Consider the following 24492-nt stretch of genomic DNA (forward strand, 5'->3'; position numbering starts at 1 on the left):
TCAGTGACCACCTCTGCTGCCCTGTGTTCTGTTGGTTCAAATAACTTCTCTTGGTTCCCTGGCTCAGCAGTGCTCAAAGCCTGGCTGTAGTCAGACTTCCTAAGCAAGATGAAATGTCAGTCACCTTCTACTTTATTATTGGAAAACATTAGCCTGTGCTGAGTTTGAGGTGAATCACTGCCATTCCTAGGGTGCAGCCCTGTGATGGAGGGAGCATAAGATTCTTGCACCCATTTTAGAGAGGGTTCATCATTTTAGCTGAGGCCTCCAGACCGGAAGTGGGTTATCTGGTGCTACATAGTTGCTAAGCATCAGAGCCAGGATTTGGTCCGAGGGCACCGGACTTCTCTGCCCCTGGCCTCGAGGAACTTGGGGCCTATAACTTTGGCCTTGCCTGTGGTTGGTACTCAGCAGGCATCAGTGACTAGCTTCATAGAGGGCAGATCCTTCCAACCCTGAGTGAAGGGGGTGGGAGGGCTCTCATTCCCATTTTCCAGATGAAGAGACTAAGACTCAGAAAAGGTGAATGATTTGCAGGGCTCATATGTGTCTGAGACAGGATTCAAACTCTGCTCTTCCTGAATCCACATCCCAGGCTCTGCCGTGAGCTCCTAGGTGTTGGTGAAGTGAAGTCACTTAAGCCTGTTTCATTCAGCTGAGCAGGAGCTGGCAGAGGAGGCCCAGGACCTTGAACTGATTCTCTGGAATCAGTTTTTGCATGTGCTCATGTATGTGCATGTTTCCAAGAGGTAATCAGTGCTCGAAGCCTCCAGGGAGAGGGAACCAGCTCCTCGTGGGGGACCGGCAGAATACTTCTCTGCCTTCGGTGTACCTGGTTCCCTAGGGTGGTTAGAATGAGTCAGATCTCCCATCCACACATGTCCTCTCCCAGCCTTCACTTCACCACCATGCCTCCAAATGATCTTTGTCAAAGGAACTGAGTTTAAAGGGAGAAGCTTCTTTTAATTTCCTTTAGTTTGGAGGAACTTCAGGAATTTCTGTTTGGTAAACTTGTTTCTTTCTTTCTTCTTCTTCTCTGGAATATTCTAACTTGAAAACCCCCAGAGAGGATCATTCATTTCAGAGTTGTTAGGGACCTTACAGTCCACCTAGACACTTGAAAAAGCCATAGCCCTAGACAGTTGAGAGGACTTGCCCAGGGGCACCCAGTGCCTCCAAATGCCACTTTTGTCCTCCCCTGCCTGGGCTCCTGGTGGCCTTTAGGCAGTTGAAGCCCTGTCTATAAGCTCCTTCCCTGGGAATGGGAAAGGCCCAGGGCACCCACAGTAGAAGAAACCAACCTTGGAAAGAGAATATAGTAACTGCTCACATGTCTGCAGTACTTCGCAACTTGTCAGGTGGGAAGATCTTGGCGGTATCCCTTTTCCAGAGCTAGAAATTGAGGCTAAAAATGTCTTCTCCAGCGGAGTCACAAACTGGCATCAGAGCCAGGATTCACACCCAATTTTTCAGCATCAAGCCCAGCTATTTGCTGCATCCCAAAGTTTTCTAGGTACCCATAATGCTTAATGCTACCACCTCTTGCTGGGGCCATGTGTATTAGCATTCAAAGGTAGACATGTTAGATGAAGAGGCTCAGAGAGGTCAGGTGTCTGGCCCTCAGGCACACAGCTAGTAAATGGCCAGTGGGTGTCAGAGGATGAATTGCTTTGACTTTGGTCTGGGGCTGGGAAGGGCAGGAGATGATTTTGTGGGATGTTTGGGCCAGGGAATGAGCACATGCTGATCGCACGCTGTAAGTGCGGTTTTTGTAGGCTGGATGACTGACCAGGTGTGAGCGCCTGAAGGTAGATGGTGGCCCAAGACCTGTGCTGTCACTCATTATTTGATGTCACCTGGAAGAAGCTTCAGTGGTTTCTTTAGGAGCTGAGAGGACTGAGGAACTGCTCTGAGTTGCAAAGCTTCCAGAAGGTGTCTGCTGGATTGGAAAAACTTGGAAACGCAGAAGAGCTAAGTTTCTTTTCCTAAGCAGTGCTGGCATCCCGCAAACCTTCTCGGAATTCCTTTTGTTCATCATCAGCAGCTGGGGAAGCCTTCTGCCAGGAGGGGTGACACAGCCATCTCCAGACTTCTTTCTAAACTGTGCCCCTGTGCCCAGTGCGGGGCGGTTATTTATAAATTACGGACATGGGCTGCTCTGCTTGTAATTAGGAATATTCAAAAACTTACACACACACAAAAGGCTTAAAAAGGGTGAGATCAAGATAATTCATGGTATAATAGGGAGCCATGGAGGTTTGTTGAGTTTGATCATGATGCCAAAAATCCCAGCTTAAGGAAAACCTGTTAGCATCTGGTAGAACCTAAGTGGGGAGAGACTGCACAGTCAAATCATAGGCTGTTCTCGGAGGCCAATTGAGAGTCTAAAAGGGGGACACCCTGTGAGTGGAGAGAGGGGGACAGATCTTAGAGTCATCATGAGGGAGACAGGAATGAGAAAGAAAGGTCCGACTCTGAGGTTGTAAACTGGGTGCCAGAAAGGATGGAGCTGTTTGTTCTCTGTCAAAATAGGGAAATGAGGAGGGCTGGGTTTCAGGGGAAAGATACTGTAATGAGAGCTGGGATGCGGATTACATTCTTTCCATACCTCATCATCCTGGCTGACTCCCACTGCCTCCCCCCAAATGAAAGGGGTGGAGGGAGGCAGGCCGACCCTTCCTTGTCACTGTGAAAAGCACAAAGGCCCCCCTCCAGGAGCTATCAGAGCAGCATTGAGAATGGGATGAGACTTTCCCAGTGGTACCTGGGCAGCTACTATTGTAAGTCATTACAATAATGTATGAGTGATCTATTGCTGGAAGAGAGGAATTTGACCCTGGTTGGTTGGCCGAGTCCCTGTGGGGTCACATTTCAGAATCCTTTCTGTACAGCCCAGAGAAGCTGACTCACTGACCCGCCTTGGCATGAATCCTGCCCTCATGTCTCTGTCCAGGACTGCGAGTTTACACCCTGGGGCTCTCTGTCTGTACTTTGGACAGTGACAACTCATTAGATTAATTGCAATTAATGGCTGAAACTTGTCTTCCAGGTGTGTTTTGACTGTGGTGCCAAAAATCCCAGCTGGGCCAGCATCACGTATGGGGTGTTTCTCTGTATCGATTGCTCAGGCACTCATCGGTCTCTCGGGGTTCACCTGAGCTTTATTCGGTGAGTGAGCTTCCCTTTTTGGTCCTGAAAGAACGTCTCCTGACCCCTCTGGTTGGCTTGCTTCTGGTAGAACTAAGAGATGGCAAATGGCCCGTGAGGTTCTTTTGTAAATAAATGAATGAGTGAATGTTGTTTAAGTGCTTTCTATGTGCAGAGCCCTGTGCTAAGTGCTGGGGATACCAGCAGGAAAGTTCCGTAATCCCTCCTTTCAGAGAGCTCCCATTCAAAGAAACCCCAGGGAAGGTGTCCACTGCCAGGCAGGTCTTGGGTGCAAGGTGCAGCCAAGCACCCTAAAGTCGTTCCTCGAGTTTTTGTATTGAACCACCTGATGGGCTGAGGACTCGTGGAGCGTCTGTCGTCAGATGTACCCCAGAGAAAGTGAGGGTGGGAAGTACCCAGTCAGAAGCGTACAGGACAGTTCTTGTTCCCAGCAGGAAAGGACCAGCTTGTTCCTTCTTCCCTGCAAATCCCACTGGTACAAGTGAGTGATTTTCGGTGTGAAAATTTGGGCCGCCCCTGCCTGGCCACTACCTGCTGTTTGCCTCTGTTGGATAGCTCACTTCTCTCTTTGGGCCTTCAGTTTCTTCCCTTTGGACCAGATGGCCTCTGAGGCCCTCCTTACTGTAAGGTCCAGGCTGTAGGACACAGAGTCTGAGCTTAGTGGGGATGGGGCCTGTGCCTAAGGGTGGGGACATTGCATTAGTGTTCAGGTGACACCTGCATGGCCCTGTGTCGGGGGGCTTTGAGGACCTCGTTCTAACAGAGTCCCTGAGGACAGTGTGATGGATGGTCTAGCCCCAAAGGACTGTTTCTGGATTCATTTTAACCCATTCGGATGTGTGTTGTAATGTTTTGGGACTGCTTCTGTCCCTAGATCACTCCAAAGCTTGTGAGAAAAGGGGTCAGCCTATCTTGAGTTCACCCATGACTCTGTGGCTGCCCTCCCCCAGACCTCTTGATCTTGCCTCTTACTCACTGACTCCTAGAATGTCCAAAGTGGGAGGGACTTTGGCCATCACCTGGTCAACCAATCTCCTTACATCTTAGACCAGGAGAGCAAAGAGAGGAGACTTGCCAGAGGTCCCCCCCAAGGCCAGCTTTTGGGCTTTGGGTGGGCAGCTGCCATCTGAGCCTCAAGCCACCTTTGGGTTGCCTGCCATCCCTCTCTCCCTTGCCCAGGCAGAGAGCACTCAGCTCCTGGTCCTGGCCAAGAACAGGAGAGCCAGCCTGACCAGCCTGGAGTGGAGAGGCTCCTATGCTGCAGGTTCCCTTTTGGTTCCTCCCATTCTATCCTTCTTTGACTTCTGTAGAAGCCCGAGGCCACAGAGTGTTGGCAGCATCTTCTCTTTTCAGAGAGGGCAGTGCCACCTGCTCACCTTGCATGCCCCGTGTCTTTGTTGCCTTGTGGGGAGGCATTGGGCCCAGCTCAGATACATCTTCATTTTCTGGCATCCTTTTCCCAAAAGAGATTTCTATGCCCTAGGCCAGGCTGATTATGAACATGCGTGTTTTACATCCACAGGCCCAGTTAGCACGTGGCAGGGCCGAGGAGAGCTTGCTAGGGACAGGACCTGCCTTTTCCTTCTCTGGGACTTAATGACCCAGAGCTTTACAGCTCCTTGAGGGTCTGAGCAGGGGGACAGTGACTCACCCAGGAGGGTCACATGGCTAGTCAGCTTCTGCCCTCCCCGACCCCAGTCCTGCATTTGAGGGACCAATGTGAGGAATTTGGTTTTGCTTGACTCTGCTGGTTTTGTTTTTCTTTTCCATTTGGGAGAGAGGTGGAAGGAAGAGAAAAGAACTTTTTGTTAACTTCTCGGGCACAGTGAGCCATTCATTTCCCTTAATGGACAGAGAGAACAAGGAAAATCTGGGAAAGATCTTACTGGGCCCAAATGTAGTTTTGAAAAGAGACTGAAGCCCAAACGAATTTAACTCAGATGTGTTCTTGGGAGGCAGCTGAGATTCCCCCAGAAAGAAAAGGAGGACCAGCAGTGAAGAGCGAGCATCTGGCCTTGCCAGCCCCTTACTAAATGGTATGGAAAAGAGGGTTACTCCAAAAGGCTTGCTTTCGGGTGCTGCAGGGGCAGCCAGCAGCAAAGGATGGAAAACGAGTCCTGAAGGGCGAGGAAAGATGAGACACACTTTGGGTTGTGGGGCTTCTGTCCCTGATGATTTCAAAAAACAATTAATAGCTCTGGAAAACATTTCATAGGAACGGCTTCAGTTGGGTAAGAGAGAGGCAGGAGCTCAGTGGTGCTTTCAGCAGACACTCATTACTCAGGGGATGACCTCATTGGCCAGGCACGGTGGCCCACTGTAACATACCCGACAGGTGGTCTCCCAGCCCCATGACTGCAGGAGATGGTAGGTAGAGAGGTGATTCCAGCATGGTCCCTGGGAGAGCATGCAGGCTCATGTGAGAGAGCAGACTTATGTGTGTGCACTTCTGGTGTGAGGAAGACCCCGAAATGGCCAGAGAAGAGCTGCGAGGGATTGTGGGCACTTCATCCAGCATGGCAGTTTCCACGATGTCCTCTGCTTAGCAGTTAAACGAAGAAGTCAACTGGGCATTAGCATCCCTAGATTCTTATGTTAGGGAACATTTTTACTGTTGTTACATTTGGGGTGCCCATCATTGTTCTGCAATTGGCTGAAGCTCATTTAAACATGAAATGCCTACTCTGTTCCAGCCCAAAGTGTCCTAAGCCCTGGAACAAACACACAGCCCTCTTTTGACTCAGACCCCAGCCCACAGAGCTCCAAGATGGAAAGAAAGGGCCATGCCAAGCCCCTCCTTTGGGCCACAAATGAGATGGTCAGCACAGCTTTGAGTTTGCCCCACAATGTGTGCTCTGCAGGCCCTGCCGAAGCCCCAGAAGCCAAGCCCACAGAACGGCTGTCTTCACCTCAGCTTGTGTGAGCCCTCCCAGACTTCCTGTCCCTCCTTTCTGATGGAGTGGGAATGGTCACTCACCACAGTTTGCTTTTCCCCAGTCAGCAGGCGGCTGCTTGGTTTCCAGTCTTTGTCCTACGTGGAACTTGCACGTGCCTGTTTATTTATAAACTGCCTGGGAGTTCTTTGAGGCTAAGGACTGGGTTCCTTTCTGCTTGCATTGGTATTACTAGGGCTCGGTCCAGTGCCAGGCACCTAGTCAATGCTTCTGGACTGACTACTGGGCACTTGCTGTGCTAAACATTGGGAATACCATAATGAAGTGGGAATGCCCTCAGGGAGCAGATATTCTTGAATTTTCTTTTTTTAACCCTTACCTTCTGTTTTAGAATCAATACCGTGCATCAATTCCAAGGCAGAAGAGTGTTAAGGGATAGGAAATGGAGATTAAGTGACTTGCCCAGGGTCATCCAGCTAGCAGAACCTCCTGTCTCTACACCTGGCTCTATCCACTGAGCCATCTAGCTGCCCCCAACAAGCACATGTTCTAATGGGGAAGCCAGCCCCACCTCGGGATCCTAAGAGTTCATGATACCAGATGGACAGACAATACCTTAGAGATGCTGGAGGGCGCAAGGAGCCCACCACCCATGCATGACCATTGGGGCAGCACTCAGCTTACCTCTTCTGGCTGCCTGGCTTATCCCCCTCTGAGCAGACATCTCCAGTGTATCTCTAGATCTCTACTGAAATCTCTTTTCACTCACTCTGGATCTGGGAATTGTGGCAGGAATATGCGGGGCTTTGGCCTGTGAGGTAAGGAAAGCACTTCACTGAGACTCAGTCATTCTCATTCCCACCATTTTAGCCCTCCTTCACAGTGCCGTGGGCTTCGTGTCTCACACTCGCCTCCTGAGATCCTCTGAGCCTTGTGGGCAGGCTAACGGATGGATTGGCAGGGACTAGGGAGGACGTTGTCTGCGTGCAAAACCCGAGTGTGGTCCTCAGCCAAGATGGTTTTCATTATACGCCCTTTCAAAGCAAGCTCATTTGGGAGTGTGGCCTCAGTGTGCGCTTCCATGATGGCTCTCACAACATCTAGAAGAACCATTTCCCAGGAGTCTGCTGTCTACTTTCTCATGAATCTGTAGCGCTGAGCAGACATCCTTTGGGTAACCGACATTCTGCCCCTGAGGTTCGCGGTGCTTGCTCAGGGGATAGGCCAGCCCTGGGAAGAGGCCAGTCCTTTTGGAAAATGCACTTAATTTTGACAAATCTATTTCTTCATCAATAGAGGAAGACAATTATTTGTTATTTTCAGAAATGGGGTTGTGGGTTAAAGTTATAGTAGCAGTAAATAGAGTCCCCAGCCTGGAACCAGGAAGCCCTGGACAGCTGTGTGATGCTGGGCAAGTCACTTCACCTCTATTTGCCTCAGTTTCTTCAACTGTAAAATGGGAATGATAAAAGCACCCACCTCCCAGGATTGTCATTGAGATCAAATGATACTGCAAAATGCTTAGCACATAGAAAGTGCTACATAAATATTAGTTGTTATTTTGTTGTTAATAGTTTTCTGTGGTTGTATTATTTGAGGTTTTTTTTTAAACCCTTACCTTTTGTCTTAGAACCCATAAAGACAGAAGAGTGGTGGTAAGGGCTAGGCAATGTAGGCTAAGTGAATTGCCCAGAGTCACCCAGCTAGGAAGGGTCTGAAGCCATAACTGAACCCAGGACCTCTTGTCTCCTGGCCTGGCACCCTATCCACTGAGCCACCGAGCTGCCCCCCTATTATTCAATTTTAAGGTAGCGAGTCAGACAGAATTGTTGCTCAATTTCTCTTGGGACCAAAAGACTTTGTAAAGGCACATCCATCCAGGATTACAGGGAATCCCAAATGGCCCGGCTCTCTTTCTTCCCGGTCCCTTTCTTGTCTCTCGGTCAGCTCTCAAATCCTCCCTTCTCTTTGGAGAATGGTCAAATGGGAGAGAGCAGCAGCTGGTTTTCTTGCTTATTCATGGCTGGAATATGATGATATCTGGAATGTATCCCTTAGCGATGGGACGTGGCAGGTGCTCACGCAGCATTTGTTGAATCACAATATTTTTGGCTGCTTGTATCTTTCTCATATGTTATATCTTGTCCAGTTAGTGAACCTTAGAATGGTTTGGAAATTGAGATCAGAGAGCTTTCTCTGCCAGAGTGGGGATGGCTGGCTGGCAGCCTGGGGTTCTTCACTCAGATTATTGTCTATTCCAGGGGGTATTCACTCCTGGTGAGAATTAGAGGTTGCTCCCAAGAGGAGCTGAGGAGCAACAGCCCTTGACTCCTCCTGTCTGTTGTAGCTGTCTGCCTGGGAAGGGCTCTCACCTGGAGCAAGGCAGGCAGGGAACTTCTGTTGAAGAGGAACTCAGTAGTGTGGAGGATGAAACCAATGAGGCGCTCTGTCTTGCATGCAGAAGATGAGCCTGTTTGCCCAGAGTCCCTCTCTGCTCTCCTCTGTCACGTGGAGGGAGGATGCTAATTGGCTTAGCTTGCCTTCCCTTTCCATTGAGCCTGTGTGAGGACCAGGAGCCTAGAACCACTCAGTTCTAGGAGTGGTTCTAGGAACTGGCCCCAAGTTGTTCGTTTCTTCTTCTACACAATCTGGAGAAAACTTAGCTCCCATAACATCACATCTGATATATCTGTGGACCCTAACGCATTGCCTAGAGTTCTGAAGCTCTCCGAAACCTTCCAATTAACCTTCTTTCCCCTCCACTCCCCCAAAAAGTGATATGCTACTGAAAAATGTTAAAGCTACAAATATTTTCTTTACTTAGGTCTACTGAATTGGATTCTAACTGGTCTTGGTTTCAGCTGAGATGCATGCAAGTTGGAGGGAATTCCAATGCTGTAAGTTTATCTAAGAACTGGGGCGGGAGCCACCTGCTTTTATGACTGTCACCATAATATATAAGTTCTGTAATTTTTATCACTGTGCATGGCAAGCATCAATCATGGCCACGCTCAGGCCTTTGAGTACATTTGGCCTGAAGACCCAGGAGAGGGAGATGACTGAAAACACAATGGAATTTGTGTTTTACCTTCAGGAGGATATTAACTTGGGGGTGGGAGGTTTGAAGGGTTCAATCCAAAGGGATGAGAGATTTCGTCCTCAGAGTCACAGCTAAAGTCTCCACGTAGACTTGACCTCCTCATGGTCCCTTTTAGAAGAAAGGCAGGATCCCAGACGGTGATCATCTACTTCAGAAGAGATCAATTTGGACTGGTGACCAAATGAGTCCCGCTTTCTTAGATGTACATTTGCTTTTATCTTTCACATGGGCAGAATTTAAGGTATAGCAATGGTAAGAAATGAAGAATCCTGCTCAGTTCTGAGAAATAAAATCTAAAAGTGTCCAAAGAAGTTGAAGGATCTCTGTTCTTGACTGTCCTTAGTTTGAGGGGGAAGCCCACCAAAAGCAAAGAGAAAGAATAGCAGCTGGAGAAAAATGGGAAGAGAACAGGGACTCTGCTGTGAGCATCCACATTCCTCACTGTGAGAACTTTCCCACCTAGTCCTTTCCAGATCCATATAAGAGGGGAAAATGGGAATTGTTATGGTTGGACTTGATATTTAAAGTTTGGTCACCAGAAATCGATTAACTCGATTTCAAAATAAAAGAGACCCAAGTCAGGATGACTTTTATGGTGGTTTATTTATAATTAGGAGGGTTGAAGGGAGAGAAAATGAGAGAGAGAAACTCCGGCCTGGACCGGAGGCCTGAACCAGGTAGGGATTCAGAGGCCCCAACAGAGAGGACACAGAGGTTAATTAAACAAGGCTTCTAACCACAAGGCCTCCTCTAAGAAGAGAGGCCTCCCTGAGGCTGGAGCCTCCAGAAACGCCAAGGGAAGAGAAGGAGAGTCAGCCTGACTTACCCACGTGACAATTCAAAGGGAAGCAGTCTGAGGTCTCACCCGAGCTCCTTCAACACTAAGTTCAAAGCCCCAAAAGCCTCAAAAGCCCCGCACAAGAAGTTACCATCCTATTTAAAAGATAGCAGCTTTCGTCACTTCCTGCGTCTACCCTGTTTTATGTGGACAAATGGCAGTCTCAACACTGTTTTGGGATGCCCAGGGGGCAGCCACGTGGCTTTGATTTGTCACTCACCAGCACGTGTGGCTCACAGACCTCCCCCTCCCCACTTAATTCTAAGTTGGGTGGGTGACATTCTTCCTGGTGGCTACAGTCTAAAGAATGAATGAGGGGGAGCTAATTCCATTTACACAGTACCGAGGGCCCAAGGGAGTGGGGGACGGGTGGCGGGTGAGTAGAGAAGGAGGCAGATGGGGCAGATGGAGAGGCAGAAGCAGCAGCACCCGGTAGCTGATCAGGGACATGGGTGAGGAATATGGCGAGGAGTCCAGGCTAACAACAGGGTGGCAGGTGCAGCCAGGTGGCTCAGGGGATTCAGAGCTAGGCCTGGAAATGGGAGGTCCTGGGTCCAAATCTCACCTCAGACTGGGGGTGGGGGGGGCAGTTGTAATAAGTTACACCAACCCCTCTTATATCTCATCTGGTTACCTAGAATGTTGGAGATGACAGCCTTTGGTCATCTAGTCCAAGACATCACTGACTAATTTGTCTTACCATCTGTCAGACTCTTCTTGGAGCTAGAATCTCTAACCATTAACCAATATGTTAGCTCTCCTTTCTATCCTTTTGTTCCCTCCACATTTGACGACCATGCCAGGCAGCTATTTGCTCCAATCATCCCAGATCTTGAAACATTAAGAATCCTCCCTGACTCTAGCCTTTTAACCAGTTCTGAATCTAATTGTACTCACATCTAATCCGGAGAAAGTAAAGGAATATTTTATCCAACACTTCTAAAACTTAGTATGGTGTTTGCCTGACCTCCTAGGACAGTAATCCTGCCCCCAAAGGCAGTGAGGTTAGTGTGGCATGACTATATTGCTGCTTCCATTTCTAGGTATCTACGCACCTCTTTCTAATAATTGGTTTTAGTATTTTCCTAAGAATTGAAATCAAGATCACCAGCCTTCAGTTTTCAGGCTCCATTCTCTTCTCTTTGAATATAAGAACCATGAGCCTTCTCCATCCCCCCCAATCCTTCCCCATTGTCCCTGATCTTTTAGATTTCACTGACTGGGGCCCAGTAAACATGTCCATCAGTTCTTTCAGTATTTGAGGATGTAGCTCCTTTGGACCTGGTGACCTAAAATGACATCAGCTCCTTGTGAGTACGGTTTGTTTCTTCCTTACCTTTGTATCTCCAGCATCTAGCATGATGCTTGACACATAGTATATTTATATTTGCTCAGTGTTGATTGATCAAGGAACATCAAGCGTTCTCTTCCTTTCTTCTTTTGGGTATCAACTCCCTATTAGTCACTTTGGTTCTGTCATTCCTAGTCCAAAGGTGGCGGGGGAAATAGAATGGTGAGATAAACCTGGAGTAGCTCAGTCTTCCCTTCTCTCTGGTCCACCTGAGCAACAGATCTTTGCTATGTTGCACCTCCTCTTTTCCTAATAGGGATTTTTAAAAACTGTATATGTTGTAGTCCTCAGCCTGCCCTTTCCTCTCTGCTCTCCCCTTTAACCCTGCTTAAGGATTCTTCCAGGACCATGGGAATTACCCAGTCTTTTTGCTAAGTAGCAGTAATTATATTATATTATTTTATTTTATCTTTCCCCAATTGCATACAAAAACAGTTTCCAACAATTTAAAAAGAGTATTGAGTCTCAAATTCTCTCCCTCCCCCCAACTCCCCACCCCTCTTGAGATGGTAAGCAGAGCGATTACATTTTTTAACTCAAGTACCAGATCTTAGCATGCAGAGACATAGTCACAGTCTCTAAACTTTCAGGGCAGAAATGTTCATTTTAATCTGTTGATGAAGTCTAAATGAATTAGAAGTTTTCTTTTTTTAAACTAAAAAGATTTTTTCCAAGTTCCAGTTGAATAAGTGAAATGCATTTGGCTTAGTGTCTCCCAGTAGATCATTTGTGAAATATTTTTTTATCATCTCATTTTGATGTAAGCCACAGCTTCTGCTACTAATTTCATTCTCTGTTTTTTGCAGTCTTCCTTCTTCCATCAACATGGCTGTACAACAAATGATACCAATGCCAAGTATAATAGTCGTGCTGCTCAGCTTTACAGGGAGAAGATTAAATCTCTCGCCTCTCAAGCTGCTCGGAAGCATGGTACTGATGTGAGTATAGGGGAGGATATCTGACTCAGATAAATGTCTGTTTCTGTGGCCATCCCTGAGCTCAGCTGCTTTCTCCATGGGCAAGGTCAGCCTTTGAGGCCTAGCTCTTTGGGAAAGGAGGGAGGACCTGGTTAGGGTACTGAGGATGTGTTGGAGGAGGAAACCCTCCCTCTCCTCTGAGGCCTGGCATCCTGGACTTGAACCCACTTTCACTCATGCCTTCCTCTTCTGCCTTTTGGATCCCAGCCCTGGCGCTCTGCCACTTGGACTGTGGGATGTTTGCTACATCCCCTGCCTCACTGTGGCTGATGCTTCCTCTTGCCACCTTCCTACCCAGTGCAGTGATCACTAACACAAGAAACCTCATTCACCCCTTTATGACAGGCTGGCATTGTACAGGAAGTGGAGCTAACAGCTTAAAGGGTGAACTCTGAACTATACTAACACTCACAGTTAAGAAGTCAAGTGTTTTTTCTAAAATATTTTTGTTATTCTGACCTTAACAGATGCCAACAAACACAAGCATTTCCACATACAAAGAACAGAAAAAGGGACTCGTCCATCTCTGTTACGTGCAGCTTGATTTTTTAAATAGCCTAGGATACATTCAGCATAATTTCAGTACTGTCCTTCCTGCCTGTGTCTTTTCTGCATTTCAAAAATATTCTGATGGCCTTCTTGTCTTTCTTCCTGCTCCTTTGGGAGGAATAAGTACAAGTGCTGCCTTTGACCAAGTCATTCAGACTCTTTCACTGCCTTGAGCTTGTCCTGTGTGTGCTGGCTTTCACTAGGCAGTGTAATGGATAGGTGAGGTCAGGAGGAGGCTGTTTCCATTTTTCTGGGACATCTAGTATGTAAAGGGAAGAGAAGAAGAAGAAGAAGGGCAGTCATGACCAAATAGTCAGGTTCCAACCACCAAGCCCAGGATGGGCTGCTCAAATTGAGATATTTTCAAGGTCAGTTGGTCTGTGGCAGTGGATACTGTGCCAGGCTGGGCATCATCAGGTCTCAGATCTCCTCCTTCTCTCTGGTTGACCTTTCTCTGAGCCTCAGTCTCCTCCTCTGTAAAACCAGGGATTGGCATTTTGTCTTCATGGAGAGCCAGAATTGGCCCCTCAGCTATTCCCCACTACATTGTCCCTCTTTCTGCCCCCTTGGACCAACCCAGAGGAATCTGGTGAGTTTTTCCTGAGATAGCCCTGAGCCTGGACTAGGGCAATAGTCAAAGGGAGAAAAAGATTTGAAAGTGACTGTGAGAGGGCAGCTGGGTGGCTCAGTGGATGGAGAGTCAGGCCTAGAGAAGGGAGGTCCTAGGTTCAAATCCGGCCTCAAGACACTTCCCAGCTGTGTGACCCTGGGCAAGTCACTTGACCCCCATTGCCCACTCTTACCACTCTTCCACCTATGAGACAATACACCAAAGTTAATGGTTTAAAAAAAAAAGAAAGAAAGTAATTGTGAGAGGCAAACTAGGGAAGAAGAAGAAGGGAGGTAGGGTGACCATTCACAAAGATTCCCCAGGAAATCAGGTGAAGTAGGTTTGTGGGGCCAGAAAGAGGCGGAATCTGACATTAAAATGCAGATGACAATGACAGTAAGAATAAGAATTGCCTTCAAGAAGGGCCAGAAGAAGATACTTCAGTCTAGCCCTTTGTAGAAGGGAGAGGACCATTGGGATGGAATAATGTGAACAATCCATTCCTAGATGGATAGGTCAGTTTGGTTCATTTGTTTTTTTCTCTTTCTCCTTTTTTAAAGAGAGATTTTCTTTGCTGTATACAAAAAGATGACTCTTTGGGGCGGGGGGGAGTCCATTGATTGGGGAATGGCTGAACAAATTGTGGTATGGTGATGGAATACTATTATGCTGTAAGAATTGATGATCTGTAGGCTTTCTATATGAACTGGGAGAACCTCAGTGAACTGATGCAGAGTGAAAGGAGCAGAACCAGAAGAACATTGTATATAGAAAGTAAAACATTGTGGAACGATCCAATGTAATGGACTTTGCTACTGGTAGCAATACAACGAGCCAGGACGCTCCCGAAGGACTAGCGTAAAAGAACGCTGTCCACATTGAGAGTAGGAACTCTGGGAGTAGAAATGCAAAAGCACAACATAGGACATTACTTATCACATGTATATGTGGGTATGTGATTTGGGGTTTAGGCTTTAATAAAATTGCTCTATAGCAAAAATGAATAATATGGAAATAGGTATCAAATGACAACATTTGTACAACCAAGTGGAATTGCTTGTTGGCTCTGGGAGAAGGGAGGGAAAGAAAATGAATGTAAACATGGAAAAATATTCTGAAAAAAATAAATAAAATCTAAGATAACAAGTAAGACGACTCTTTTTGAGGAAGAGAGATCCAGGGAGCAGTTTAGGGGCTATAAAAATGAAAGCTATCAATAGAAAAGGATTTTAAAAGAAGAGCCACAGTTTGTGTTAAATGGCACTTCCTAGTTTACTGTGGACCTTTCCTCACATCTGTGTGATGCAGAAAGCACAAGTTTTGTCCCATTGTACATAAAAGGAAATTGATCTCCGGACACGTAAAGCCCCTGGGCCTCAGGCTCTGTTTTGAAGGGGAAAGACCAAGACTCGAATCCAGATATTCAGACCCCAAATCCAATGTTTTTTCCTCTCGGCAGCTTAACTGTCCAGTTTTAAGTTTCTCAAACTCTGCAACCCATTCCTGTCTCTATCCTTTGTACATTCCCATAAGCTTGGAGTGTTTCCCTTTCTCTTATCTTAGAATCATTAGCTTCATAGAGGATCCCCGCTTCCTCCAGGAAGCCATTCTTGATCTCTGCTGTTCTCAATGCTTTCTCCTTCCTCAAATTACTGTCTGTCCATTTACCTGTTGAAATGTTGTCCACCCCATCGGAATGCCAGTACACTGAAGGCAGGCCAGAAGTTGGCTTTTGTCTTTGTGTGCCCTGGGCATGTGTTTCTAGTGCATGAGTGGCTTGACTTGGAACGACAGACCAGATCGAACAGAGAGAAGGATGAAGTCCTGTACTTGGGGCCCTATGAGAGATATGGGTATAGGCTACAGTTCCTCCAAGAAAAGATCTGGTGAGTTTAGTGGCTGCAAAGCCTTGGAGTGTGCCCTGGGACACAGCACTCAGGAAGGCTGCAGGAAAGGAAGCTGGCTTGAGGAAGGAAGAAGGTGCGCTGATCTGGGTCCGGGTCGGGCCACATCTGAGCACTTCAGTTTAGCTGTGAGTACTGCCATTTCTAGAGACACGTGGTGAGATCAGCCAAGACACCAGGGTCTGCAGAGTCTGAAAGAGAGCAGGCTCAAGGGGCACATTTGTCTGTCCCATGAGAGACATGGTCCTTAGGAGCAGACCGGAGGTAGCAGGAGGTTCAATACAAGGAAAAGCTTCCCAAGCATCAACCCTGCTGTCCCCTGGGTTTGAGAGGGATGGAATAATTGGAGTAAAGAGTGGATAAGCACTGTTGAAGGGGCTTCCTGTGGTGGGCCAGGCAACCTCCAGGGTCCTTTCAGTGCTGAGATTCTGTGGTTGGCGACATTCCCCTTGGCCTGAGTGCTGGCTTGTGTTTCTGTTGTAGTTGTGGCTGGAAAGCTGTGCAGTGCCACCGTCATCGCCCCAACAGAAAGAGGAGGATTTCTTTGCGTCCCACGCTTCTCCCAAGGTAAGGTACACCCCACCTAAGGGTGTTGGTTTTTTTAATGGCCTTACTCTTGCCTGACAAAAGTCTTCTTTTAAAGAAGTGCTAACCTTGGGGGTTTGAGAAATGAGAAAAATCATGGTGGGCCCTGCTTGAGTGGGGTCATCACCGAGTTGTTAGGAATGAGTCAGAGCCTTTTCTTTTGTCAATTGGTATCCAGAGATCTGCTTTCATGGCCTTCCAAGACTTGTTTTTTGCTGTCCCTTTAACTTAAGAGTCATGAGAGAAGCGGAGGTCCTGATGAATGTTTGTTTAACGATGGAGATCAAATATTGAGACCAGAAAGCCAGGGACAGTTTAAATATGGCTCTCCTTTATTCGCCGGACAAACACTCTTAAAGGCCTACACTGTACAAGGGTCATTGTTTATCTTCATCCTGGGTCATGGGACCATTTCCAAACATTCAGTGGGACCTAGGCTCTCACTTCTCCTCTCTGGACTCGGTCTGCTCTCTGTAAGGTGATGAGTTGGATTTGAGGAGCTCTTAAGATTCCTCCAGATCCAAGTCCTTGGACACCCTGGAGGAGGCATCCGCCATCTGAGCATAAATTCGGGTTGGTATTGCCTGGGGTTAAACAGGTGGTGCATTACGTATCCTTTTACACCAAACCCCTCAACCCCTTCTCTTTTGCCAGGATTAGGAGGTGATTTCTAAGGTCTCACTTCCATGGAATGTTCCAAGTAGACCAGTGCACTCCCTGGGTCAGATAAAGCCTGCCAGTGTTCAAAAGCATCCTCTGAAGAGGCAGCCAGGTGGCTCAGTGGATAGAGAGCCAGACTTAGAGACGGGAGGTCCTGGGTTCAACCCTGGCCTCAGATGCTTCCTAGCCGTGTGACCCTGGGCAAGTCATTTGACTCCCATTGCCTACCCTTACCACTCCTCTACCTTGGAATCAGTACATAGTTTTGAAGGTAATAGGGATCATAATTTCTAAAATCGAAGCATCGACTGTGTGGTGAAGTCCGGGCCTTTGGGAGGTACGTGGTTTTATGCAGGAACAACCTTCCTGCCTTCAGGCCACCCTGTGATCTCCACTAGGGAGAGGGGAAGAGTCCCTGGCAGCTTGGGGGTGTTATGGAGTGAGGGCCCAGCAAGGGGTAGTTTGAGGAGGAGAGACTTAATGGTTAATCACAGCAACTGGGAATTTTGACAGATTTGGGACTTGATGTTCTTGGGACCAGGACATGCATGAGGTTATTTCTGAATCAGCTTTCTTTTATAGAGTTTGGTTTTTGCTCATCGACTACTCTTTCCCCCTCATTCCAGGTTGGCAGCCCAGAGTGGGCATCAGCACAACCAGAGCCAGTTTCTTTAGGGCCAAGTTCTTCAGAAACCATACCAGGAAGGAATGAAGGTAGAGTCCTGGACTAGAACAAAATGGCTATTCTGGGAGGGGGGGTCACACCTTCCTAAAGTGATTCCCAGCTGGCAGCTTCCTTGTAGGGTCGGGTGTGTCACAGATGCGTCTGTTTAACATTTGGAGCTTTATTTTTAAAAATGAGTCAAGTCACAAAGAATGTGGATGAGATGAGTAAGAATCCCATGCCACTAGGCACTGTGTATGCCTTGAGTTTCTTATCCTCCTACCCCCGGCCTCTGGGGTATGGAAAGAGCCTGAGTCCCAGAGCTTGCTTTAGTTGGCAAAGGGATGAGAAGGTTTCCTGGCCAGAAAGGCCACAAGGTCTTGGCCTGCCCTGCCCAAGCTGAAAGCCCAGCACAGAGGAAGCGAGGAGGGGAATTGGAGCAGGAAGGACAATACCCGGGGCTTGCCGGTGGGCTGGAATGTGGGCGGCAATAGCTAGACTCAGATCCCCTGGCTCTGTGATTTCACTGGTCGAGGACTCCTGCAGCGGAATCTCTGTGTGCCAGGGCAAATCTCATACGGTCACCGAGGGGCCCTTGAAGGGTCGGGTCACACAGCCAACATATGCCACAGGCCAGATGGAATCTAGGTCTCCCTGTGCTAGGGGGCCCACATAGAATCCTGGGCCTGGAGTCACAAAGACCTGAGTTTGAATCCAGCCTCAGACACTTAACTAACAGTAAGGATTAGGGAGACCTTGGCAGCAGCCTGGGAAAGAGGGATTGGGCATGGCCCACTCGGGCTGCTGACACGGGATAGGAGAAAGAGCTGGAAGGAGTGTTAGAAATGGGCAGATTTAGACAGGGAGAACTGTCCAGCCGTGTCCCAGGCCTGCCTGCCAGGGGCACCCCTACAGTTCTCTGCTTTTAGCCCTGCTGGTACATTCTGAACTTGCCAGCCTGGAGCTTTAGGCGTCTGGGCATCTGTGTCCTTTATCGGTTTATACCAAAACCTTATTTCTGATGACGATTCTCAGGAGCTTAGAGTCGGGTGATTGACTGTCCCAACAGTCCCGAACGTTATCTCTTTGCCACCCCTGGCAAAACATTGTGGCCAAACATTTACTAAAAAACTCCTGCTTTGGATTTTCTTTATCTTAAAAAGTCAGATTCCAAGTTATGACATTCGGGGCCCTCACCCTTGACAGAATGATGCTATTCTTTGTGTGTTTACAGGTGTTCAGGCTACTCCCATTTTTGGTGTCTTTTAGACCACCCACCTATAAGGCCGTGTGTTTTCGTGTGCAGTATATGAAGGGCCACAAGCCATGTAATGAGAAAGTAGGATAAGGAATAAGAAGGAAAGAAGACCCAAGCCTGAGCTTGGCTGAATCCATAGTATGCTCTGAAAGGCCTTCCCTTCTACATTAATCTCAGTATTTGTACTTGCAGGTGGACCAGAGCGAGGACCAAGCGTTGATGGCCTCAGTATGTCACCCAAAGCTTCATTAGGTCAGTGTAAACCGTGGCCAAGGAAACAGCTATGTTCATAGGTGTTCCGAGTGCTGTAGCATTGGAGGCCCTTCAATTTGTGGGATTGAATTAAACCAAATGGGGTTATTTTGTTCCCTATTCATATCACACCTCTTATTTTAGGCATTTTGAAGATGTAGGCCTCATTCTGCACCTACAGTCTCCTACCTCTCTGCTGGGAGTTAGGACATGTGGGAAAAAATTTATCTTTTGAGAAAAGTGCCAGATTACTATCTTTCTGTGCTGCTTATACCTGAAGTAGTGGAGAAGAGGATTAAATCTCTAAAAAGGAAATCACTTGCTGTTTCATAACATACTTTAAAAAATGATTATTTTTAACACTTTTCAAAAATTTTTCTTTTCCAAGTTCCTTCCCTTCTACCCCTCCCTCACCCACAGAGAAGGTGGGTTTATCAGTTTCCATATTAGCCATATTGAAAAAAAAAAAAAGGAAGGAAGGGAAAAAAGTGAGAAAATTATATTTCAGTTTGCGCTCAGAGTTTATCAGTTCTCTCTCTGAAGGCAGACAGAGAGCATTTTTCATTATGCTTCCTTTGGAATTGTCTCAGATCATTGTATTAATTGGAGTAACCAAGTCCTTCCCAGTTGATCATCGTACAATATTGCTGTTACTGTGCACAACAATCTGATTCTTCTCACTTCACTTTGCATCAGTTCACAAAAGTCTTCTCGGGTTTTTCTGAAACTATCCCCCTTGTCTTCCAGTATTTCTCATTTCTGATCGTTATGAGGTGGCACCACAGACTTCTTGTAATTTACATTTCTCTAATTATTAGTGATTTGGAGCATTTTTTCTCTGACGATTGATAGCTTTGATTTCTTCTTGTGAAAACTATCTGTTCATGTTCTTTGACCACTTATTGGAAAATGGCTTTTATTTTTACGTGTGACTCCGTGCCCTCTATATTTGAGGAATGGGACCTTTATCAAGCAAACTTGCTATGAAAATCATTGTCTGTGGTACATTTTAGAAAGCGTAGTTTCCCTGGTTCTCTCTTTTTACTTTGTCTGAGATCATGATTGCTACCTCTAATAGACCCCGCTCCAGTCCTTAGTTGAACTCTGTGTGTGTCTTTCTGTTGCAATCATTTATTCAATCACTTATTCATTCAATACATTATTCAATCACTGTAGGGGAATTCAGCCCCATACAGCATCTTTCATAATTTCACAAGCACAAATCTTGGTGTGGCATTTATAATCACAGTCCTTTGACTTAAAAATGCTGCATGTAGCCTCTCTCTGGAGAATTCACCAGCCAGCCTGTAAAGAGTGAGCCTGGAGGCAGCTGGGAGCTGTGCAAATCAGTATATTCCTGTATTGGACGGTACCAGATCCTGATCAAGGACAGGCCGAAAGCACCTGAAAAGTTCTCTTAGTGTTGGGCCTTTAAGGTCTTTTCAAGCGGCAAGATGTAGTCTCTCTTTAACGCTGATTTATAGTGAAATCTTTCCATTACAGTTAGGGACATCAGAAAAAGCCCAAACTCCCAGAAGAAAATAGTATTTATATTCTGTAAAGAATACCGCAGAAATAGCATTATGTTAGAAATTCAATTGTTCTTCGGAGACAACGTGCCATATTCTATGAAGTCATCATTTTCTTTTCGCAGATGTTTCTTCTCTCATAAAAAAGAAACCAGCTCAAGCTAAAAAAGGGGTGAGTACTGCATGCATGCCCACTGCTCCCACCATCATTCAGGGCCTTTTGCTTTTGAGCTCCTTGGTAATGAGTGTGAGTCTGGCCAGCAGGGTTGGTAGCAGAACGGGGCGTTGAGGCCCCGTCACCGAGCGTGGGTGTACCGTCGTCCCTGTCACCCTTCGGGACCTGCGACTCCACTTTCCTTCGGTTAGCCACTCAGGCCAGTGTCTTTTCTTCCAGCTTGGAGGCAAAAAGGGGGGCCTGGGTGCCCAGAAAGTGAGCGCCACGAGCTTCAGCGACATCGAAAAGCAAGCCCAGGCCGTGGAGAAGAGGAAGGAGCAGGACGAGCTCCAGGCGTCCAAGGAAGAGCCCATGTATGTGGGGGAGCAGGGGGAGGCGGTGCACCAGCTTTTTCCCAAGGTCGACTTCCAGTTCAGGAAATGTTACCTGGGCAACTTCGAAGAGAGCCCTCTGCCTGCCTCCGTTTCTCCAACTGTAAAATAGGGACAATAGCAGCACCCACCTCCCAGGGCCTGGCACATCCCTCCCTCCACTTACTCCCCTCTGGTGGCCATGTGCATGGTCGGGGCTCACTTCCTACGTGTGTCCACCAGGTGGCGACTGAAGCTCTGGGCTTAATGCAGCCCTTGTGAGAGGCCACTGTGATGTTGGGGGATGTGGAAGAGAAATCCGTTGGGGTGTGGGCTCTTCTAATTCTTCACACTGGAGGGCCCTCTCCCTTCCTTCCTTGATGGCGGGTCACTGACCAGCCAGAGACCTTTCGGCCACAAGAGCCACGGATGTGCCTTTGTCCCCAAAGCGGCCGCCCCTGAAGGAACTTTAGGTTTGTAATCAGAGGGTCTGAGTTCAAATTCTGATGGCCACCTGTTTGCTCTCCGAGCTTGGATAAGTCATTTACCTTACATGGGCCTTAGCATCCCCCTCTGTAAGCGGATGGTCTCAGAGGTCCCTCCTGCCAACCGGTTTTCCAGCTGCCCTTTCATGGAAGCTTGTCAGAGCTCATGCTTAATTTCTTTTAGTCTGGTGGAGCCAGTGACACATTCACATCTAGCGGCTGGCCTTTTCTCATTCAGAGTGTCGTCGCTACGACTAGCCTACAGGGACCTGGAGATTCAAATGAAGAAAGATGAGAAGATGGATTTCAGCGGTAAAAAGAAGATCGAGTCGGAGAGACTCGGCATGGGCTTTGGGAATACCAGAAGGTGTGTGAACTGCTGTGTTTTCTCGGGTCAGGATTTAAAATCAGTTCAGCTTTCTAAATCTGTCAGGCCTTAAATGTGGCCTTTGGGCCACTGTTTTTATTTTTCGTCATTTTTCCTCAATGCCATGAAAAAACCCCACAATTTTTTAAACCTTTTCCTGAGCTAGATTCTCCCCCTCCCTCCCCTCCTCCTGGGCCACTCTTAATAAGTGTTTTTTTATTAACTGGAGAATTTATACAGCTGGAAAAGCCTCTAAAGATGGCTGTGATCCTCGTTTGATGTATGAAAGCAGTGCCCCAAGGTTGGGCTTTGGGGACAAATTTTCATTGCAAAAAGGATAAAAAAAAAGAAAAGTCAGAGATTAGCAGGGTCGTCACACCTCGTTACATCTCTCTTTTCCACAGGAATAGCCCAAGTTCCTTTTCACCCGTATTTGGAGCATCTCTTCCCCAGAAACCCAGAATGTTTGTTAGTAAAAGTCAAGATTCACACTTGAGTCAAGCCGTGTATTGTTGCCGCCAAGAGTTCACGTGTTTCTTTGATTCTTTGCAGTGGCGTTTCCCACTCCGTGACTTCAGACATGCAGACCATAGAGCAGGAGACGCCCACTCTGGCCAAACCGAGGAAGAAGTACAGCGACGACAAGGACGATTCCTATTTCACCTCATCCAGCACAAGGTAATAGATTAAAATTGCTCTGAGGCAGGGGATTTGGAGAGTCTTCCCTCTGTCGCGTCACCGCCGTACCACGCTTCCGGACTACCTGAGCCAAACAGGGCCCGGCCCTTCGCTTCTTAGGTTGAGGAACTGAATTTCTTCAGCTCATGGAAAGCAATCGGAGCCAAACAAATTCAGGAGAGACTGACGTAGCAAACAAAATGACAATTTATTCCTTTGTCCAGGGGGATTGCCTGGCTGAATGGCCGGCCCCACGGACGGGTGCGCTTCCTATTCACACAGGTGGGTTTACTCAAGAGACCGCATTGGAAGCCTGCGTGGTGAGGAGGGGTACAGTTGGGCCCAAAGATTGAGATATCCCGAGACATTTTCTTTCATCGTTTTATGATTAGAAATAGGTGTATCAGAGACAGCTGGGGACTCAGTGAATGGAGCACTAGGCCTAGAGACGGGAGATCCTGGGCTCAAATCTGGCCTCAGATACTTCCTAGCTGGGTGACCCTAAATACGTGTATTGACGGGGAGTTGTGCCTTGGACTGGTTCTGTGACTATGCCTTCACACGTGCCCAAAGGCATGTTTGGTTCTTCGGCGAGTGCTGGAGCCAGGGCCCCTTCCTGTTCCAGGAGATGTCTGAACAGGAAGCTGCGGCCAGCCTCGGGGAAGGAGTGCCATAACCACGCTCTGTTAGGCTAAGCTTCTGTTAGCACACGCACACACGCACAGTCATGCTTAATCTCATGGGGACTTTGTAAGGATCAAATGGAATGGTGGAGGTGGGAGATGGCTTGGGGGAGAGAGAGATCTGACTCCTCCCTTGAGCCCTTGGAGCCAGAGCGGCCTGGGCAAATACTTTTCTCTCTGTGAGCCTCAGTTTCCTTCTCTGTAAAGTAGGGGAAAGAACATCCGTTCTGCCTGCTAATTTAGCATGTGGTTATGAGTGTCAGGAGAGGAGAGAGAGCGAGGGCCTGCATTCGGCCATCACTGGCTGCCCTGTGCATATCAGCGCCTGTGAGACTGAGTGTAAGGATGCAGGTGGGGAGAGCAGAAAGTCCCCTGGATCAGGGGCCAAAGGGAGCTCAGCCTCTGGGGATACTAGTGGTGTCGGTGGGCTTCCTTTGGTCAGATAGGTCAGAATTAGTGTGGGATGTGTAGACATCACCTGAAGGTATCCCTCCCCACCCCCCGCCCCGTTTGTGATCTGGGCTTGTCACCACAAAGTCTTGGAGCATCCGGGCTTGTACCCAGGTTCCTTTCTCTCTTGCAGCATCCTAGAATCTCCTGCTGGAAGGGACCTTGGAGGCAATTTTAGCTGAGCCCTTTCTGGGTCACACTCAAACCTCCAGACTCGGCGCCTGTATTCTTTCCCCTCTGCTCTCCTCTCTAATTCCTTCTGATCCATTCCACGTCCTTCCTTGCTTATTAGATGTCAGAGTGAATGGAACTTGGAAGTCGCCTACTTGTGTCTAAAACCAATGATGAGGGAGCAACAGAAGGAATTGTTGTAGGTCACGGTGCTTTTTATTAAATTTAGTCCTCCCGTTACCTCATGTGCCCAAGCTGTGTGATTCGCTGCAGGCTGGTTTATCTCCGTCTTGGGCCTCCTCTCCTCTTCCTCTGTTCATTCCCTGTATCATTCCCTCTCCCACAATAGGATAAGAACAGTGTCGCTGAGATGAACTTCAAAACAGTCGATATTGCCATTTGTTAAAAGTGTCAGCAAGAAACTAAAGGGCAGGTCATGTTTTCAAGAAAACCAGGCATTTCCCAGAATTTGTGAGCAGCCATCTGGGCCAAGCTGCTCTAACTGATCAATAGGGGTCCAGCCTCTGCTCAAAGACCCCCGAGGAGGGGGAGCCCCTACTTCTCCAGGCGTCCTCTGCCACTTTGGACAGCTCTCCTGCTTAGCTGGGAGTCTTTCTCAACATCCCCCCTAAAGTGGCCTCCTTGTGGCTTCCTCCTCCTACTGCTGATGCCCTCGGGAGCCAAAGAGAATAAATTGGAGTCCTTATCCGCAGGATGGGCCTTCAGATGTTTGTAGATGGACAGCTCTTTCCTGGGCCTTCTCCAGGCTCAGCATGTCCAGTTCCATCAACTGA

At 47.8% G+C, this 24492-nt stretch overlaps 1 protein-coding gene across 1 annotated transcript in view; it reads left to right on the forward strand.

Annotated features, from left to right (window-relative positions):
* The first annotated feature begins 1330 nt into the window (after positions 1–1330).
* The window catches only part of ARFGAP3 (ADP ribosylation factor GTPase activating protein 3), a 39429-nt gene continuing 16267 nt past the window's right edge, over positions 1331–24492 (forward strand). Inside the window, exons 1-11 of the mRNA XM_044679296.1 lie at positions 1331–1375; positions 3050–3168; positions 8887–8959; positions 12158–12289; positions 15875–15958; positions 17263–17350; positions 18751–18810; positions 20465–20511; positions 20734–20867; positions 21588–21716; positions 22269–22394. Of these exons, the coding sequence (XP_044535231.1) occupies positions 1331–1375; positions 3050–3168; positions 8887–8959; positions 12158–12289; positions 15875–15958; positions 17263–17350; positions 18751–18810; positions 20465–20511; positions 20734–20867; positions 21588–21716; positions 22269–22394 (1037 nt within the window). The remainder of the gene's footprint in view (positions 1376–3049; positions 3169–8886; positions 8960–12157; positions 12290–15874; positions 15959–17262; positions 17351–18750; positions 18811–20464; positions 20512–20733; positions 20868–21587; positions 21717–22268; positions 22395–24492) is intronic.

Source organism: Gracilinanus agilis, chromosome 5 (genome assembly GCF_016433145.1).
Source record: "Gracilinanus agilis isolate LMUSP501 chromosome 5, AgileGrace, whole genome shotgun sequence".
NCBI lineage: Eukaryota > Metazoa > Chordata > Mammalia > Didelphimorphia > Didelphidae > Gracilinanus > Gracilinanus agilis.